The sequence below is a fragment of the Osmia lignaria genome, chromosome 5 (genome assembly GCF_051020975.1).
Source record: "Osmia lignaria lignaria isolate PbOS001 chromosome 5, iyOsmLign1, whole genome shotgun sequence".
Lineage (NCBI taxonomy): Eukaryota > Metazoa > Arthropoda > Insecta > Hymenoptera > Megachilidae > Osmia > Osmia lignaria.
In genome coordinates, this window is record NC_135036.1 from 10,828,001 (window position 1) to 10,848,908 (window position 20,908).

Consider the following 20,908-nt stretch of genomic DNA (forward strand, 5'->3'; position numbering starts at 1 on the left):
GAACCTGGTCCCTACCAGTAGAAACTTTATTGTTGCACGAACAAATTTTCGAGTATCTTTAAAACTCTTCACTACAGATGGCAGTAAACGATTGTTGTATATCTGTTTTTTTGTTATCGCATTTTGTAAAAAGTTCAAAATCAGTTTAAACGTAACAGATACCTTTACCTAAAAATAAATCTTGATTACCTAGACGCTTTATTTCTTCTTTACCCCCTTTGCTAATGGTTTTATGTTTCTTGAAATGAATCGTCGATATCTTATTGACAAGCAAATCTCCGTCAACAGTAATTGTGATATTTGATTTCAAAGTGATTTGATCTTTCTCGTGTTGTAATCTTTCTTATACACGGGTTGTCACTAACGATAGCAAAAGTTGCACTCACAACCGATCATTCATGAAATTGGAACATGCTCCTGTTTCAATTGCACCTTTGATTACTTTTTTTTTTTAGCTTGCATCTTATTGCAATAGATATTCTATTTCCGCTAACTTCTCTGTAAAGCTATATTCAAGTACATAAGCCCGATACATATATTAGCAAGTATCGGGTAAATGGGCACCTGCATAAGCTTTTATTCAAAAAATGTGATACGAAATCTAATCGCAGTGGCACATGAATTCATGTACCTACCTCTAATTTATTTGAATGTTTACTAGCACAGATTGACCTAATTGATAATAATGGTCCACTATATTAATGTGGAATTATGTAAAGTAAAGTCTAAAATTACCGACAAATAAGTGCGACGATTAAAGAAAAAAATACAACGGAAGGTAGGCATTGCTCTAATTTGAATATTGCATTCATAAATTAATTTTCTATATAAGTTCAGTATTACCTTGACTTACTGTTATCTAAACTTCTTTTACGAATATTATTATCACCTTTGCCTAATGGCATGATAAGAACAGATTAGTAGCTTAACATCTTATTTTTGTATTTCGTTTATATAAAAAGTCCAGTTTATATCAGAAATTTCATTTTCATTAGGTGTATTTGCATATGCACAGCATATTGAGTGAATTTGAAGAAAGTGACCTCATCTCTAGTCTAACTCTAATCCAAACCTTGTATTAAAGTGCCTTTCATCTCTAAATACAAATAATGGTAAGCTTCTTTTTTAATTATTACATAATTCTTTCTTTTTTATTGTATACTGATATTGGTTACTTTCAGAGAGACGGAATAAGATTACGTCAGCATGTTACAAAAAGATCTTCCGGTGATATACTATATGAAGATAAAACTTCTTCAAAGAAGAAGGAAATACTGCCAAATGAAACTCAACATTTGCTTTTCCTTTTTACATTCTACCTATTTCTGTCCATTGTTATAATCGCATTTGAAAAGAAATTACCTGAACCTTTAACAATAAAGAAAGAAGGTTTATATCCTGGGAGATTCATAGGTGAAAGAGCACATAATCATGTTGTAAATCTTACGTCCATTGGTCCACGAATTGTTGGAAGTTATGAGAATGAAGTATTAGCAATTAAATATTTAACAAACAGTATCAATAATATTATTAAAGATGCCAGTGCAAATCATAAGATTTTAGTAAATGTAACCAAACATAGTGGAGCTTTTCCCTTAAAATTTCTTGATGGCATGACAAATGTTTATAGAAATGTACAAAATGTCATTGTTAGAATTGGTCCAAATAGACCCACTCAAACCAGTTTGTTGGTAAATTGTCACTTTGATACATTTCCTGAAAGTCCTGGTAAGAATCATTAGGAACACCAGTTAATAATTATGAATAATATACAGACATTTATATGATATTTTTTATTATAGGTGGATCTGATGATGGAGCTGGTTGTGCTGTGATGTTAGAAACCTTACGCGTAATTGCTCATAGTTCAAAGTTGTTAAAGCATAATATTATATTTTTATTTAATGGTGCTGAAGAAAATTTATTACAGGTATATTCACTTGTTTGATAAACTTAAATTTATTTTACTTTTCAAAACATCTTAATTATATTAATTATCCAGGCTTCTCATGGCTTTATAACACAACATCCTTGGGCTAAGGAAGTGCGTGCGTTTGTAAACTTAGAAGCTTGTGGTGCAGGCGGTCGTGAATTGTTATTTCAGGCTGGACCTGATAGCTCTTGGATCCTTCAGGTATTATTAAATTATGTGCTTCTTTGTCTATATAATAAATCATTTATTATTTTTGTAGGTATACGCTAAGTCGGTTCCCTATCCCTATGCATCATCCTTAGCTCAAGAAATATTTGAAAGTGGTATTGTACCTGGGGACACTGATTTTCGAATTTTCAGAGATTTTGGAAACGTTTCTGGTAATTGACTTATATTATCTAGTATTCTTCTATGTTACCAGAAAACATATTTGTAATTTTATAAAATCGTAGGTCTTGATTTTGCATGGGCAACCAATGGTTACGTGTATCATACAAAATTTGATAATATCCAACAAATACCATTGGGATCTTTGCAAAGAACTGGAGATAATATTCTTGCTTTATTACAAGGAGTAGTTTTAGAAGATTATTTATCCGAAGCGTCGTTTCAAGAAAACGTAGGGAATCTTGTGTTCTTTGATTTCTTAGGCGCATTTGTTATCAGATGGCCGCAACACGTGGCAAGTACAATTAACGTTGCTGCCATAATCGCTGGTATATATTCAATATATCTAAACACTAAAAGTGCTCGGAAAGGTACGTATGCATGATTAAGATATATCTATTTATGTATAAAGCAATGTAACTTAAAGTTTGGATCTTAATTCAGATGTAAAAAGATCAATATACCTAAAGCATTTAGTATTATGTATTGGGGCAATAATCGTTTCATGGCTAGTCTCGACTTTATCTTGCACATTAATTGCACTCATTCTTACAAAACTTGGGAAAGTTATGAGTTGGTACGCAAGACCAGCATGGTTGTTTTTCTTATATATATGCCCAACTATTTTCGTATCAATGACGTTTTTCTCGTTCGTTGGGTCACGTCAAAAGAAGGTTGGTTAAATTATGCGAATATTACTTAATGAATTTATGAAATTCTATGTTCATTGATTTTTTTACAGGAAGTTAAGTCCACGTGGATCTTATATCAAATATACTGTGATGCCTATTTTGTAATGTGGATGTTCATTCTCTTCTGTTGTGTTCTGTTTGAAATCCGATCTGGTTTTATACCACTACACTGGGTCGTATTTCCCACGATTGGAAACTTACTTCGATATCATTTCTTTAATAAATGGAGAGGTATAATTACTAGCTTCATAATATTCGTTGAAACGTATCACAAAAATAAATGAAATTTCATTTTTCAGGCTGGAAATGGCTATTCTGTTATTTAGCAACAATGTGTTTACCTTATATACAATCCTTCTACTTGGTAATAGGAGCTCTTTATCTGTTCATTCCAATAATGGGACGAGCTGGTAGCAGTATAAATTCTGAAGTTGTCATGGCTAACATGTTATGCATATTATTCTGCTTACTGCTTAGTTTCACGGTAAGGTCATTCAAGGCAGTCATTGAAGATAATTATTGTTATTCATTATTTTAAAATGGATATCTTTCTTTCCTTTAGTTACCAATTGTACTTTTGATTAAAAATGCCGAACGAATTCTAAGCGTGCTAGCTGGAATATTCTTAATAACTATAGGTGTATTAATTCTGACTCCGCTTGGTTTTCCTTATAGCGGTGATTTATCATCTGTAGCGCCTCAACGATTTATGATCGCGGTAATGATTTTACAATTATCACGTCGAATGGTGCAAAGTATTTATTAATAAATATGCCAATGTTTATAGCATTCACAAAGACAATATTACGATATTAATGGTAAACTACGGTATTCTGGAACTGGGTACTGGATAGCTGATCTAGATATGAATAGTCCATATAGCGTGGAAGCTATGGTACCGGAAATAGGTGCTGTAACACCGACAGTAAAGGATTGTGAGAAAGAGTTATACTGTGGCTTACCGTATTTCATGCCTGTTACAACATTTTTATGGTAAGCCTTGTGTTAAATCTCTTGAAGAAGGGTTAAATCGTCTAACAGAAAAATATTTTTAACAGGAAAACAAGTTGGATTCCAGGTCCTGCACCATTGATTAATATTCCAACAAAACTTGAACTTGTTTCAAAATCAACGAAACAAAATACTGTCAGTTTCACATTCAATGTTACAGGTAATTGGTCTGACGAGTACACACAGGTTATTAAATGGGGAATTTAAAATTGTGTATTTTTTTTCTCAGGTCCAGATCATATAAGCATAATTTTATCACCGTACAAAGGTGTCCATTTAGAAAAATGGTCTGTTTTGGAGGGGAAACCTTTGCAAGGACCTAAATGGAATGATAGAGAAACGTATTTTATCTATTATTCTTGTGCATCTGATTGTGTTCCTTTTACGTTTTCCCTCGAATTGCACGTAAGCGAAGCACTAGATTTCTAGAAATATTTTAATTATTATAATTGTCTTATATGTATTTTCACATAGGTGAACAGTATGCCAAAAACTCCATGCTTATCAGTGGCGTTGGGTGGTCACTTTTTGCATGGTGAACATCAAACATCATTAAGATTCAAGCGATTTTTGGCACAATTTCCATCTTGGTCGGTGGTCACTCCGTGGACAGCAACGTACACCTCTTGGCAATTTTAATATTACATCAAGCAATTCCACCTGTACCAAATGCATTTGCAACAAAATAGTCAGCGGGAGCCTAACGAGGATGGCACTGTACTAGGATAGTAATAGATACGTCTAAAAGACATATAATATCTAAACAATGCAAACTTATAAGCTTAAGGATTAGAGTAATCCCATATTATATATACACAGATTCCTTGCAATTGCAATATAGCAAGACACACTAAGATTACCACTTAAAAGAAAATATTAAAGAATGAAATGTCTTTCATTCTATTTATATAACATTTTTTACTAGTACATTATCGATACCATTTTTCGAAGTAGTCTTAAGACATGGATCGTAAACGACATGAGAGTAAATATTGCCTCATAAATAAATTTCTATTTCAGTGATTGTAACTATCTATTGTAGGGATCTAATATGATTTAGCATATCAAACGTATGCCTTAGAATAACTACAGCTACATTCAAATTTTAAATGCTTTAGATTTATCTATGATAATGGCTAGAAAGACTTCAAAAATTATTTTCTTTGAGTGAGTAAAGTACAGTCTTGTGTGAATAGTTTAGAAGCATAAACGACATAATCTGCTTTATCACTCAATGAAAGTTATACTAATTATTTAGTATCAATATTCCTTTTTAATTTAACTTAACATAAACTTACCGTGTAGTAATCTTAATGTTTTTTTTCCATTGTTGAATTGTACAGTTATTGCATACATATATCCATCTTTTTGTTTAGAGTTTTGTTGTTTTCACAATTGTTTTATTATATATAGGCAATAATAATCTCTTAGACAGATGCTGAATACATAGTTGCATTTTTGAAAGACGACTCTTTTTTTTCTATATATTTATTGTTTCAGAGAGACTGAATCTTTGTTGTTGTTATTTGTTAACTATCTTTGTTTTATTATAGTTGATTGTTTTGTAATATTATAATATTGTATGCAATAGTCATTACAATTTATTGTTTGAGCAGATAATTATAGTTCACCGAATTAAAAGTCATATCTACGATTAGAATACAATTTCAAAGAGGAATACAATTTACTCGAGGAAACGTTTATCGATGCGATAAAATCGCATTATCGATCGAATTAAATCGTAAGAAAATTATGCCAACATTGGTAGCCAATTACGTAGCCAGAAGTAAGTTCAAAGTATTAATAGGAAATAATGTAATAAATTTCAATATGAAAATATTACTTTTACATTGTTATATGATAGTAGCGTGTTCATGCGTTTGCTGCTTGTTATATGAGAACAAAGAAATCAGAAAATTTAATTTTATACCGTTAATTGGAACTCGACAGAAAAAAAAAATTCTAACTTCTGAAATCTTCTATTAATTTAACTTTTTAATATTTACTTCATTAATGACTATTTTAATCAAACATATTTCTGTGGTGTGAATTCGTTTAAAACAATCTTATTGTACAGTCTCGTTACTAAGATGTTTCATTGCACAAATTATTAGTATTTTACTTAACAGTATTTTGCACAAAGTTCAACTATTTAATTAAGATGTTTTAATTAAACGCACATTATTATGGATTTGTAATTTATTGTTCAAAGGATCTCGTGATAAATTGATTTGACTTCGCTCAATGCAGTCAAGTCTTATTTAATCAATTACTGCGAACAAGTATTGTCCCTAAATTTGTTATTTAAGTAGTCACTCACAGATTTTTTGTGTTACAATCTACTATGTACATTCACTATTGTTATTTAGCGATTCTTGTTAAACAAACAATGGTTAACACAGGGAGCGAACAATAAAAGAGTTGAGAATTAAATTTTTCTTTCCTTCTCTTACCTTCTCTTGGTATTTTAATGAAATTAGCGTTTATTAATTCAGTATTCTACTTATCTAAGAACTTATCAAATTTATCAAGTCTACGATAAGAGAACTTTGATAATGAGAAAGAAGGATCATTAATATCGTTGGCTAATTACTAAATTTAAATAAAACTAACAAATTTGTTTATGTGGAAAATTGAAAGGCGAAGAGTTTGAAAACTTCGACCGTACTAAATATGAAATAAGTACAAGAATAGTGATTCACTCCCAAAAGCTAATAGTCTTGAAAAATTCCTTACTCTTCCGAAGGATCGAGCGAGGATCGTCGAAGATCCCGATTCTCTTTCCTTCTCTCCGTTCCTCTGTCATTCTGTTTCGTCAGAAACGTGTCAATATTGACGTACTGACATCCTGTAAGACGAGAACGATTTCCTGGTCGAAGCGAGCCCGCGTCTTTCGTGTCGCGACACTGATTTGCAAACGGGTTGTGCTGTTCGACAGAAGACGAACACGCTTTTCTTCGTCAATGATTTCCGACTCTATCGAACGACGTGTTGATTCATAAAACGTGCCGTATTAATACCTGTTGAGCCAGGTGCTAAATCGACCGAAACACGACGAAGAGAGAGAGAGAGAGAGAGAGAAAAAAAGAGTTATCAGTCACGGTTACGCGATAAGCAAAAGAGATATTGTTCAGATAAAAAGTTTGCTCGGTTTCGACCGGCTGAAACAATACTATTTTACCTTTCCTCGTGGTCTCTCGGTTAAGTGTCGCGATTTATCTTAATGGAAATTCCCGGTTAAATATGTTTTATTTTCGAACCGAGTGCAATTAAAGTGTCTTGGAATAATTTCGAAGTAAAGTATCCGAAAGTGAAAACGCGAAATCGGAATTTAAGTGAAGCGTACTAGAAATTATAACAGGTGAGGATTTTCTGTGATCTTTATTAAAAGCTGAAGGTTTTTTTGAAAATTTCTAATTTTTTCTTTTCTTTTTTTTTTTTCGATGAAAAAAGTCATTAGACCGGACGGTCCTCTGATTAACACGTTGACTGGCACAATGGAAATTGCCGCGCGCAGTATCGGCATTAATCTAACGATAATTGTATCGAGAGCTTGCAAATTAAAATGCTGGTCAATTATGAATAGTCTGTAAAATAGCCAGGTGGTTGAGAATTTACCAGGTGAAACTTGTTATCGTAGCCTTCTCAACTGGAGTTAATTACTATTTTTTAATGATCAGTATATACTGGGTTCATATTTTACTTCAGGAAATGAAAATTTGCCTATCGAATGTTAATTAACATTCGATTAATTTTAGCAAATTTTCTTCCTGTTCGAGATTCGTCGATGGACGTAGATCGGTGGTAACTATTTTAGCGATACGAAAAATTTCATCGCGAACGAGATTCTTTAAACCGAATCTCGCGTTGAACTGTACTTGTTTGTTCTTCAATTAGCAGTCGACTGGCTTTTTTAGTTGCAGAGCTGCTCAACAGACTACCTCATTTGCACGGCCTACTTCTTGCGAGATTCCTTCTTCGTTCCTCCTGCTCCGGCAAGGGTAGAACACTTATTTTCCTCATAAACATCAACAATCGTAATTTTCAAACTGACTTTTATGAAACCTCGGTAATCGGTATACAAAACGTTTTGCCGTTAATTCTAACTTCAATTACCATCGTGGCATTCAACGGTGTTAGGAAGTAATTGAAGAAAATAACGATATAAGAGGACGATCTGGAGGGAAGGACAAAAGGGAAGAACTAGGAGAAAGTCCTCCTCTTCCAGGATTCGTGAATTACCGTTTGTTTTCCTCCTCTTTTCTTCGTCGTTGTATTCACGTGACCGGACCATCGACAGAGGAAAGGAGAAAAAACCCATGGAAGAATAATTAATCAGTAAGCGAACCACGTACCGGTGGATGCATATATAAGACCATAGAACGGTGTACTTACACGAAGAAACGAAAAGGAACGTACGTATATGCATGAGACTGCGTACCTTCCATCCGGTTCTGGATATTTGGATGCCTAATTTTGTCCTCTTAGAAAAATCGACTGACCGGGGATATGATTTATACACGGTTGGACATGAATTTCAGATCGCTCTTCTTTTTTCATTCTAACTACCACAAAGATCAAGGAAATAAGTTTCAAAAAACATTGAAAATGAGTCTGTCAAAAATTGTAACATTGATATAATGAATTATATTACAAATTACCATAATTAAGAACCTATTTTTAAATATCTTATACGAAGAGTCTTATCCAAAAATGTTAGATTAGATTTTCTATCGTTCTCTTTATTTTTTTTTTTCTTCTCGTTACAATAAAGCAACACGACGACACCGGTTGATCCGGCTACATGTGATTGCGTTTACCTGGTATATACGCAGGTATAGATACAACGAGTATGATGTCATCGGAGCCGAGCTTGGTATTTGGTACAGGGGAACACGTGATTCGCATGAAAGAAAAGCTCGCTCGACCACGAAGCGGCGAACGGCTCTGTTCGAACGTTTTGGTCAGTCGGTTCTTCGCCATATCCGGTCAGCGTCGGGCACACGCGTGCCACGCAACAGAACCGGAAGTCACGGAGGAGACCCCGGGGAGATCCTGCGACTCGTACACGAAGACCACTCGCAACGAACGCCTTTCCTTTTTCCTTCTATTTTCCTTTTCTTATCACGTGTGTGTGTCAGTTAATTTTCATGTATTCCGACTTATTTTTCGGGCATGCTTTCGGCTGATCACGCGAAATCGCAATTAGTCCGGTGACACCATTGTGATGCGTTATCGTTTTCCAACATGAATTTTATTAATGGCTTGTTGTGCAACTCGCATGAAACGTGTAGATAGAATTTTGATTAGCTAGACCGTGGAGAAGAATACGTGTTGTATTCGTATCGAGTGTGTTACTTCTTCCTATTCTATTTCATTTCGATTAAGAATATACTTTTCCTTTTGATCTAAGTGTGATTAATATAAGTGTACATTTACAGACCCCATTAAACTTACCCCTAATATAAATTTGTTAAAAATAATGATCCTAACGATCAATGGATCAAGGTTTCTAGCGAATCCTACCATCCTCGTGAAGATTATAAACTATAACTGGATGCAAAAAGTGTTTCGCAGAGGCACAGGTGCTAGTTGCACCGATAGAGGCATCTTCATTAACGCCTGGTCCGTACCGGAAGGTGGTAACGCGCGTTAAAACCGGCAATACGAGGATCGGGAACAACAGAAAGCGAACGACACGTAGAGAAGGAAGAAACGAATCGGTGGCAAACCAATGGAAAGAAGTCCTGAAGGGGGAGCTTCATCCCCTCTCGAGTGGCTGGCATGCTCTTCTCTACATCCGTCGTTCACCGATGTCTTCGACGCCACGACGCCCACGCTATCAGTTATTTGGCGAGTCTCCAACCTTGTGCAGGTGTCTCTTTCAAATCACGCCAAGACTTTCCTCGCTGTCTGTTCCCAGTGTCCACTTACGAAAGACCGCTTCCTCGAGGACCCGTTCGATTGGGAAACAGTTCCATCGTCGAATAGATCAATTTTCATTTCTTCTGTGATTTCCAATGGATGAAGAAAGATTATTGGAAGGACCAAGTGAGTATCGGACGTTTTTCACAACGTTTGCGTTGAATGTTTTCGAACTTTCTTTTGTTTATTATCCTTGTAAGATAGTGTGCTTTCTTCGGACGTTCTTCTTTTTTCAAATTCAACCCTCGAATGATAAAGCCGGGTCAATGACCTCTGAGGTATTCGAATTTTTAATGACTAATTTAGATTTGTAATGAAAGTTTATAGTGTTTTAACTGGGCGCCCCGAAGGCAAGATGTCGGCATAGCTGATGTTTTTTAAAATTCGGCTGTGTCACATCCAGCCAGCCGAACGTTCAGACATCAACAATTTCCTTCGACAAGGAACATCAAACTATCCTTATTACCTACGATATTTTATATGATAAATGTTTTAGACTGTACGAAGCCAGGGGAGAAAAGATTTATTTAACACTGGAAATGGATGACACCTGAACGATGTACCTAATCGTAAGTAAGTCGTTATTAACGATATAAATTTTTATAAATTTTCAGCGAATCGTATGCGATTCACGTAGATCGTTTTTGACTGAACTTCTACCGGATGCGATGCCGTCTCCAATGGAAAGCATTGTAACGTGCTGTGCACATTAATTAATGCGTTAGAAGGACTGTTCTTTCCTCCCAGAGGTGTTAATTTTAACCCTAAACGCGATCTTTCCGATATAAATCGTTTAAAAATCTTGCGTTCTTTAAAAATATGTACGAGATGGAATTTGAAAAATGATCGACTTCGATACGAAATCGCGCGCATTCTTGTTTCGATATTAATCGAAACAATCGATCATAGTTTGAATATAAAAATATGAAGTCATTAATTTTATTACGATGTATCTATCGTTAAAATATTGATAAATAATCGTATAATCAATTTATTGACACCAATTAATAATAAATTATCATTTAAAAAATACCAGAAATCGTAAATTTATCAATCAACAATTTTTGTAAAATCGAATAAAGGATGACTCGTTTGTTTAAAGTTTAAAAAAAGGAATATCACGTAAATGTTTATAAAACAAAAATGATATCAGAATGAAATTGAAATATCATAAATAATACGTTTTTTTATTTTTTATTCATCCAGCCGTCAGATGTCAGAACATGCGAGACGAATGGTGCTGCGTAAGAATGCGCGAATATAGGTTATGTCGTGAAAAAGGTAAAGAGAGAGATCATTTGACTGGAATTATATACCAAAGCAATAATATGTGAGAATTATTAAGACTATTAAGTGATATTACATAATATGTAGTTGAAACAATTAGGGGGAATCGTTAGAAATTTGTTACGAAGTCAATCTTTTAATGACTGACAAACTGATTAGCAAGGTTATGTTATCGAGCTGTCCATCAAAACGATTTCACGTAAATTTATTCATTTTATGACCCGTGCTATGCATTATCGAACAAAATGAATAACACTAATAATAAAGAAACTATAAATCTTCTTGATCTACTGTCAGACAGTGATTCTGACATATCAGACTTGGTACTTACACCAAAAAAGAAAAAAGTAAAAAGGTAAGCACAAGAATTCCTTATTATTTGAAATCTAATTTTTAAATCACAAGATTACTGAAAGATTTGCATTGCAGAAAACATAGACCTGGTAATACATCAAAGATGAAACAGACCCAGTCTTATGGATGCAACAAATCTGATATGAAGATTATATCACTGTGGTTGGCAGCTGTTTTAATTACATTCTGGTTAATAGCTTTGTCTTGGTTGGCTGTTATTTTGTATGGTGAAATAAAGAAAATGGATACCTCCATAAAATCAGGTAAATATGAGATCAACAATTTTTCAAGATACGTATGTTAATGTTGCTTTACACTGCTTTTATTCTGGAACTAATAACGGGACGAATTGAATTTGCAAATATCCTTGAATCTGTCTGTTTTCGTTCTAACGGAATTCTAAATTTAGATCGTAATTATAAAATAATTTGAATCTTGCGAAAGTAGAAAAATATAGATGAAAGATTGCGAAATATAAATATTTATAAACGCAACTTTAGAAAAGAACTTTCCATAATTTACTTCAAAATCATTTTAATTTAATTCAAATCAAATTCAATTTATCGATACGTCAGAAAGTCGCAGCGTCGATATCTCTCGAAACTTATCGATCGCGTCATTAGCAGCGCCTCTATTTTCCACAATGCGAATTGCGCGCTATTTCTCCATCTCTTATTTTTTTTTCTTTTTCTTTCTTATTCTATCTCTCGTATCAATTCAAAATTCCCTATGGACGGTGAATTGTTATCGTAGGAGCCCCTAGCAGTAGATAGACCGTGCATCGGCGGTCGCGTACCAACCCCTGGTCAGTCGATATCTTGCGCACGGCGTGAGAGGCACGGAGTATCGTTGCAGGCGTTGTCTGCGCTCTTTCGATACCGTCTACTGCTCGTTCGTATCCCGAAATTTAAACCGTCGAATAATGTGTATAATTCGAACATTTTAATAAAGTGTATCGTGTTATAAATCACGATAAAACAACTTAGTTACCGCCGTGTATTTCGAGCGACGGTGATTGATCGCAATCGCTATATAATTTATTCTCAACGTAGGTCAAGTTCCGCATGCACGGAGCGGTGTTGGTGGTCGTTGTCGTTTGTGTTTAAAAGATTCGATGGTCGACAGGTGTGCACGTTTTTTTATTCCGCTTCTAATATTGATTCCCAATCGTTCAAGTTTCATGCGAATACATAGAAGTGTCTGCTAATGTAGTGACGTACCAAAAGTCGTGCCCCTTTCTATGAGTGACCCGCCAGGGTGGAGATACGAAAGGGTTGCTTCAGGCTCCCCATACTTTCAAATATTTCACCTTACGGTAAATATACGTATACACAATAGACACGTGAACGGTGTGACTCACCCCACACGGCGCAATTATAATTGTAGGTATTTCATTCGCGAGTGAGAAAAGAAATATAAAATTTCAGAGATTGAGGTATAAATTGCTAATCACAGTCAACTAGGGCATTGAACGTGAAAAAAATCAAATTTCAGATTTTCAAGAATTACTCCATATTTCTTTTTAATTGAACGAAAAGAGAAATTGCTTATCTTGATCGTCTGCCAGCTTATTTAATTAGAAACCATGTAACGAAATAAGTATTTTTATTTTAGGTGATTAGCGAGCGAGCAGTAATGCAATAACTGAATACGTGTTCACGGTGTACGCGTTTGAACGATGTTTTTCGCGATGTCAGAACGTAATTCATAACGGAAATGATAGCTGGATCATCAGGTTGATCACAACTTCCAGAATGACGCTTATTGTTTGTCGTTTAAATGACGTGTAACGTACACGATAAACCGTCGTAAAATTAAAAGCTTTTCAAGGGAATTTGCTGATGCACCATGATTTTAAATTCCAGATCACTATCTTTAAATTCTTTGATTTGTCAGGGAAAATTTTCACTATACCGATTTTACTATTGAACAAATTTTTACAGTAAAAATTCCGAATATTCCTCTTTACGATATATGTCGTAGTATTTTGAACGTTTCTTATCTGGTTCAACTAGTTGCCAGAGGATACACATATTAATCATAGTGAATATTTTAGTTCTCACGTGTATCGTTAAACGAAAGTTATTTTCTTGTTCGTCCTCAATTTACTGCAATTAGACGTTATGTGATCTGTAATTCAGTGCAATTTGAATGAATCGTCCTTCATTTTTCTTTAACAGATCATTTTCCGAATCTTTAGTTACCTACTAAAATAACCATCATAATTACAGTGTAAAACCGTAAAGGGGAATTAATCATTTTGAAATGGCATCTCCACGGGAATTATCATCCATTATATACAAGGCTAATAATAATAAATCTATAATGATATATAGAAATGTTGAAACATTATAAAATACACTCACGTGCATAGAGGCACCTGCTCCTTCCCTTTGAAAGTGTAGGAAGTCCCTCAGTAGTAGCTTGATGCACTTGTGCTTGAACTGCAGTAAAGTTCGGCTCCCGTCGGTGGCTCAGCTACTCCCCTGGAATATAAAGAACAACATTCAATCATTTTTTCCCCTTACCACCCTTTTAATTGCCCGAGGGAGGCTATCAATGCACGCGGATGTACACGTTTCAGAGCAGCACGCTATCTTCCATTACAATAAAAAATATTATAATTTAATACACATTTTATCTTTGAATGTAATTCCTACAGGATATATGGATAATTTCATGATTAACTGAGATTCGCTTGACATAGATCAACAAAACCCGTGTACCACTTCTTCCTCCGTGTATACACACGTAGGAAAAACGTCTCGCTTAATCGTCGAATAAAGGTCAACGCTGAGTTGTGTCAAGTGTTTAGGTGCACACGATCCTCGAGTACACAAGAACTCTTTGCCAGTTTCGCGATCACGCGCGCGTTCAATTAATATCTATGTGAATGTTTACACGTTCACTAACGCATCGTTTCACCTGTGAACGTTGTCAGGTAACGAACCAGCTGATAACAGGTTCAGTACGAAACCGTTCGTAACGACGTTTGGTCGTACGAAGCGATTCCTTTTTTTAGATTCGCTCAACCCTTTTGGCATTCACCGTGACAGTGAATCCTGACGTCGTTTCGTAATCCTGACAACGTAATACAGTGTAATAGAGTCTCGCGAACGATTCTTATGCCATTCGAATGATAAAACGATTCAAACTGGACTTCGAGCACCAATTCCTCTCTGACGTCGATCACTTCTACTTGTAAATCTTTCTTGCTTTTGTTTTTTTCTGTATGTTTTTACCTTAAAGATATAACATTTTGCAATTTTAAATTATAATTGACCGTTTAGACCTCGATTTATTACCGGCTTAACATTTAAACTCCAATTAGCCAATTTTGTAGTTTAATTTTCTTTCATTTTTTTCCATGATTGTTGTACGAGCTTTATTCTCGAAACTATGCGTTTTATCGATGATTTCGTTCGACCTCCCTTATCTAAACGAGTCGGGTGCCTTGGGCAGCCACCAGCGACCGCTGATACAACTTAAATCGCTATAATCATTGTGGCCGCGTTATCGTAGCACGTCCTCGTTTCTTTTCATTCGCTCGCTTTCTTACCTACTACCTCCCGCCATTTCGTTTGGCATTGTTTCTTCCACGCTTTTGTTTCCTGTGACCCCTTTTGACGGTACTCGAGGAGCCTGTTCTTCCGTTATTGCTGCGTCGCTCGAACTCGATCGATCAATGGCAACGTGCAAAGTGCGCTAAAAATCTCTATCTGATCTTTGTGTAGACGATGCAGGGTAGACGATGGAACATCGATACGTATTTCGTCGATGATCAAGCGCTTTGTAGATCGAAAGATATCTGGAAAAAAGAAAAAAACTTGCTGCAATACCTGTCCTGATAAAGATAACGTTTAATCTAATCTAATTTCTAATTGCTCAGAAGCCTCCAAATTATAGTACACTCAGAATTAATTGCACAGGATCGATTACCTATTACACCCTCCTTTACATGTTCATTAGTCTATAGACATAGGGTAGAGTGGTGGAAATTAGTCATTAGTGGTTCTGAGCAGCCACTAACGTTCCATATCTCGGGGAACATTAAGTTCTCCTGAAACTATGCAAACATCTAATTTCAGAGGAATCTCATGTACCAATATACCTGATCAGACGACAACAATATAAATATGTGAGGGTGACATAGACAATGAAGTGCATTCGCAAATATTGCTAAAAAATAAACTATTCTCATTAATGCGCGCACTAGTGCTTAAATGAAACGGTGGAAGGTGATAGCCGATTTTCGAGTGCGGAAATGAACCTGCTACCAGTCGACGATAAAGTATCGCGGAGGGGTTGAAGGCGATTAGGGCGAGGTTGTCGCGCGGTACGAAACGAAGATAGGCGGTTCGGTGTTGCTTGAAATGGACTCGGTCGCGGTGACAGTGCCGCTTCGTCAACCGACGAAGAAGATGAAGAAACGGAAGGAACTGGACGCGTTAGCGCCTCCGCACACTGTCTCCCGCCGAAGTTCCGGAAAGCGTAGTTCTCAAGTACGTATCGATTGACCGTGACCACGAGCGATTCTTCGTCGCGTCTATCCTGGAAATAATCACACTGTGAAGCAAGAACTATTTGTCTGACGACTACTTTCGTTTGTCCGCGTCTAGAAAGTTTGATAGGGTTGTAATTTATGAAATGTTCTATCGGGCACTATTCATGTACTTGTGAATTTATGATTTCTATCAATGGGTGGATTTGTTGATTATCCATTGTTATAGTTTTAAAACGTAGCGAATATTTTTATCAGCTTGACGTCACTGATAACAAAGGTAAATTCTAGCTGGTTCTCTAGTAATACTTATGTTACTTTCAGTGCCTCGTTTAGAAAATGAAAGGTACAACATTTTATGAATTACATCCCTATTAAACTTTCCTATCCTCGTGAGTGGAAACATAAGAAGAATCAAAGTCGATGGAAGAAAAACGGTCGACACTGATTTTCCCTAAATTTCTAGGAGTTACTATCAGATAGCAGCGACGAACGATCGGAATACTGGAATGTATCGACTAGAAATGGCCGCAAATGCAGAGGCAGAAGAAGTCGAGCTTGTCCTGGATTTTTTAAAGCTTGTAGTGCCTTTCTGGCTTGTGCCTCTGTATTAGCAACCGCTAGTTTAATTTGGCTGTTCATCGACGTTCGTCAGCAACTCACTGCGCTTCGGACCGAACTGGATCAAGGTATATTGCGTCTCGAGAAATGGTTCGATAAAGAAAAAAATCAATTTATCGTGATACGATTCGATCCCTCGTTATCAGTTCCAGAATAGAAAAACGCGTCTGCGACAATTTTTCTTTTAGCTAAGCCGTTTACGTTCATTCAATAGCGCCACGCTGGGTAATCTGCTTATTATGCAGCAATTACCGTAATGCGCTTACAAATATTGAATTAAGCCTGATCTTTGTTGTTCGAAGATATCGTCGAATCTCTGAGAATGGTTAAGGGAAGGATAAAGTTGTAATACGGTAGGCATTATTGTACCACTTACTACTTAAATTAGTAGCTTTTGAAGCTGCAATTTGGATTGTCTGGATGTTACGCAATATTTTATAGCGTTACTTTTGAAATAATGGACAACGTCAAGGATGCTTATACAAGTGTATAAATTTGTTTTCGAACGAATACACTTTTCGACTTAATAGGATTATCACAGTGAAATATATGCATGTGATTATCGCTCCCAACGTTTAGTTTATTACGCATTACTATTATTGTATTTCTCGTCATACTTTCCTCTTGTAAAATCATTTAATTCTTATAATCATCCTTTTATCAGCTACTATTGTATCGAATGCTATTATAATTCTCAGAAATTCGATTTAATTAATTCTCGCATTAATTAATTCTAATTTTTTACACGGACAAATTGATTCGTTGTTGAACGAGAACAAAGAGTACTATCATTCCAAAAACTGTGTATTATCAGCGCCTGTGGTCGAAACGTGCGATAAGATGTTGGTATTTCCGTATCACGTGCGTTCAACCTTTTTAACGTTACCTTATTTCTTTTTTCATGTTGCAGTGATCGCAGGTAGCGAAGGTGTTCCAGATGCTTTGCAGAAATGTCATTCCTTATCGAGAGATCTTCAAAACAATCAAACTATCATCTTCAACCACTTGTCGGATCTCAAGGTTCAAATCAATAATTTTACGACGCAGGTAAATTATCATTGATCCTTCGTTAACAGTTATCAGCTGCCATTATTTCGCCTGAAAATTAAGATTTCTTATCATGGAAATTTCTTTTCTTTTTTTTAGTTAGCTACTATTCAACGTGATCTACATAGGGTAGAGGAGTGGTTCAAAGAAGCCCCCCAATTAGCCAACGTACCAACAGACTTGAAAGCTCTGTCGAGCAGTGTGGTGTCGTTTGGTAGCCAAATACAAGATTTGAGTGCCACAGTGAAGACTCTGAAAGAGTCTAACGCGAAGCTGCAAGATGTTCAGGCCACTATGCAACAGAACATCAGCAGCGTCAAGGTTCATAATAGAAATCAATTAATTTACCGACTGATTTCTATATCACAATGTAGAATTTTGCAAGATAATTTTCATTTTATATTACAGAACGCCATGACAGAGTTGTCAAATGTCACCCAAAGACCTCAAATGGTGTCCACAAACGAGACGAAGATAAAGACTGATCAGCTGAACGCAACGATTTTACAATTAACTAATAATCTGTTGAACATTAATGAAACTTTGTCTAGAGATGTGCAATGGGTCGCAGAGGACCAAAAGAAAGATCATGTAAGTATTCAAGGAACACGAATTATGAAAAACTTAATTTCTTAAATTTAATATTTTTCAAGGAGATGCTGGTGTCCCTCCAAGAAACAACACAGAACGTTAGCATGAGAGTGATATCCTTAGAGAGGGAATGTGTGAGGAACACGGAATTGAAAGTATGCCTAATTCATCTTCACTTCAATTGGTGCCCGTGTTCTTGAAATTCTAACATCTTCTACAAAATCAAAATTACAAATATTACAGGTGAGCGAGATTTACGCAGCAAACACAGAGCTTAACAAGAAGGTGAAGCAATTGGAGCAGTCGTATGGTGATTTAAAAAATTCTACGAGTATAATGCTCGCGGCAGTGCCAGATAGTCAGAGCCAAAAATTGAAAGAGAAGGTTTCAGAGGAATCTTCCGTTGGGAAGGTAACGACTGACCGGATCACAGCGTATTAGGTAAGTTGATTTGTTGAGACCCCTCGTTTGTTCAACAAATATTTGATTTTCCCATTGAAAACCTGAATATACGCTACTGATGGGGTCATGTATCTGAGGACAACTCTGTGCACCTATTGGATATTTACATTCAATAAATGTCTTGCTTTTACCTCTGTTGCTGTACAGTGAATGTAATTTGTTATCAATTATAATTATGATTTTTAGAAACTGAAATATTACCTGATTAAATTGTTTCCATAAACTTGCTGATTTTCCTGTGTAGTTGTCCCTACATGCATGAGGTACATTGAAGTATATTCGCAGAGAGCGAACGCCAAAATCTTCTTTTCTTATTTTGCAGTCTCGGATGATGTGTCTGTAAAAATAAAATCGTCAACAGGTAAATCAAAACGTTTCGATGGCAACCACGTAATATATTTTAAGCAATATATTACGATGATACTCGGTTTTGTATAAAGACAAGTTTGTTCACGTGATGGATGAAGTGATGTGTATTTGTATATACAATTTAAATTAAGTAAAATACGTTGAAATTCCATGTACATATACGGAGAGAAAAGGTGAAAATATTTATGTCATGGATCGTGCGGTGATCTATCTTGTACAGAATTATTGAAAAATACATTTTTTAAGTTGATTACGTCACTGTGGACCGAGAATGATTTAGAGAAACCTATTTATAATAATGAGCAATAACACGTATACGTTGAATCTAGAATATCGTCCAAGTTAAATACTGTGTATTTAAATGCCGTGTTAATTGCCAATTTCTTAAATACCACGACTGTATGCGGAGCTGAATTAAAATCAGACACACCATCGAAAAGTACAAAGAGCGTTTACACTTGTTCTTGTATTACAAACATTCTGAAAGCGTTCAAATCTTCGTCGTCCACACGTGATCGCAATACATTTTTCTACTCTTCTACTGTTTATAGCGCAGGCAAACTTTAGCGGAATTCTATGTAAATCATTCGAAGAGAAGTTAGAATCAATTATTCCGTTGTACATAGTGTATACGTTGTTTCGGTAGCACATAGAATAATGGAGCGTTAATTAATCAAAAGGAAAATTAAGCGACACGTTAGGTAACGTGTAGCAAACAAACTGATGCATTTTTATGAATCTAGAAGAGACCTAAATACCGAATATTGATTGATTTACGCCCCAATTCGGGCACATGATTGTTTCGTACACAGGGTGATCAGTTTTTATCCCTGAGTATGAATGTATTTCAAAAAATAGGGGGCCCCGAAGGATATTAAGATAGCAGGACATAGAAGTGGAGGTGTTAAAAATATCTTAAGATTGTTTATGTTTTCTTAAATGACATTTAGTATATTGTTTGTTACAAAGTCAAGTTATAAGTGTAGATACTAATATTTAAAAAGAAGAAAATATATGTATCATCTTAAAATATTTTTAATGTCTCCACCATGAATCTTAATTATGTATATTCTAATATCCATTCTTAGTTCCTTTGATTACATCATATTTTTGTTAATTGAATGTAGTTTCTTGAAATACATTCATTTACAGACTATTCAATGAATGAACTTATATAAATGAATTTAAGCTCACTGTATATCACGAAAGATCCACAATTAGCGTTATTATATTTTAAAATCGGTTATGTTATGTAAGAATAGATGTATGTTGATTTCCAAATCCTATGTTTGAATGTTGTGTAATATTTAACTATCAAATGAACTGTAGCGATTCCGAGTAATATTTAAACCTGTGTCCGTTTATACTAACGAAAAGGCAAGGAATAATGTATTTGCAGAGCGAAACGAAAGGTAAATGGGTTATACGAAAGGAGAATTATATGAAATTGGTGACTTTATAAAAAGGAACACTAAATGCATATATAAACGACAATACGTCGACGTGTGAATAAAAAATTGATTACCTAAATTCAATTATGTAGCTTTTCTTTCTATTTCCTTCTATTCGTTCTTGGCTAATGATTCTTCAATCTGATTATTTTATAACGACACCTGAAAATAGAACATTGTCAATCGAAGTCATTAAAACGGTATTGATACGAGAAAAGTAATAAATATTCCTGTAAGTATTAAAGTACTTTAATAAAGATACTTAAATTATAATTTA

General features: G+C 35.2%; 2 protein-coding genes and 1 long non-coding RNA gene across 10 annotated transcripts; 2 read left to right on the top strand and 1 right to left on the bottom strand.

The window, feature by feature from the left end:
• The first annotated feature begins 97 nt into the window (after nt 1–97).
• On the top strand, nt 98–6,450 carry LOC117604711 (endoplasmic reticulum metallopeptidase 1). Its single transcript, XM_034325092.2, has 16 exons — nt 98–151; nt 667–778; nt 996–1,112; nt 1,182–1,728; nt 1,803–1,930; nt 2,003–2,134; nt 2,193–2,313; nt 2,386–2,691; nt 2,765–2,994; nt 3,063–3,243; nt 3,312–3,496; nt 3,575–3,730; nt 3,800–4,005; nt 4,071–4,183; nt 4,253–4,428; nt 4,498–6,450. Exons 3-16 carry the CDS (start codon nt 1,110–1,112, stop codon nt 4,660–4,662), a joined length of 2,649 nt encoding a protein of 882 aa, XP_034180983.1. The 5' UTR covers nt 98–151; nt 667–778; nt 996–1,109; the 3' UTR covers nt 4,663–6,450.
• On the bottom strand, nt 2,047–15,510 carry LOC143305329 (uncharacterized). Its single transcript, XR_013062210.1, has 3 exons — nt 15,149–15,510; nt 13,956–14,075; nt 2,047–2,161 (listed from the first exon to the last, which is right to left on the bottom strand). It is a non-coding gene; the product is annotated as an uncharacterized LOC143305329 (long non-coding RNA).
• On the top strand, nt 11,164–20,723 carry LOC117604718 (EF-hand calcium-binding domain-containing protein 14). 8 transcript variants are annotated; one of them, XM_034325116.2, is made up of 10 exons: nt 12,463–12,480; nt 12,642–12,714; nt 15,678–16,091; nt 16,557–16,779; nt 17,622–17,758; nt 17,858–18,079; nt 18,167–18,349; nt 18,412–18,504; nt 18,593–18,790; nt 19,134–20,722. In XM_034325116.2, exons 3-9 carry the CDS (start codon nt 15,963–15,965, stop codon nt 18,788–18,790), a joined length of 1,185 nt encoding a protein of 394 aa, XP_034181007.1. In that variant the 5' UTR covers nt 12,463–12,480; nt 12,642–12,714; nt 15,678–15,962; the 3' UTR covers nt 19,134–20,722. The 8 variants fall into 8 exon arrangements, with proteins under 8 accessions (XP_034181011.1, XP_034181010.1, XP_034181003.1 ...); XM_034325119.2 differs by lacking the exon at nt 12,642–12,714 and having other exon boundaries at nt 12,371–12,480; XM_034325112.2 differs by having other exon boundaries at nt 12,386–12,904.
• The last annotated feature ends 185 nt before the right edge of the window (nt 20,724–20,908 follow it).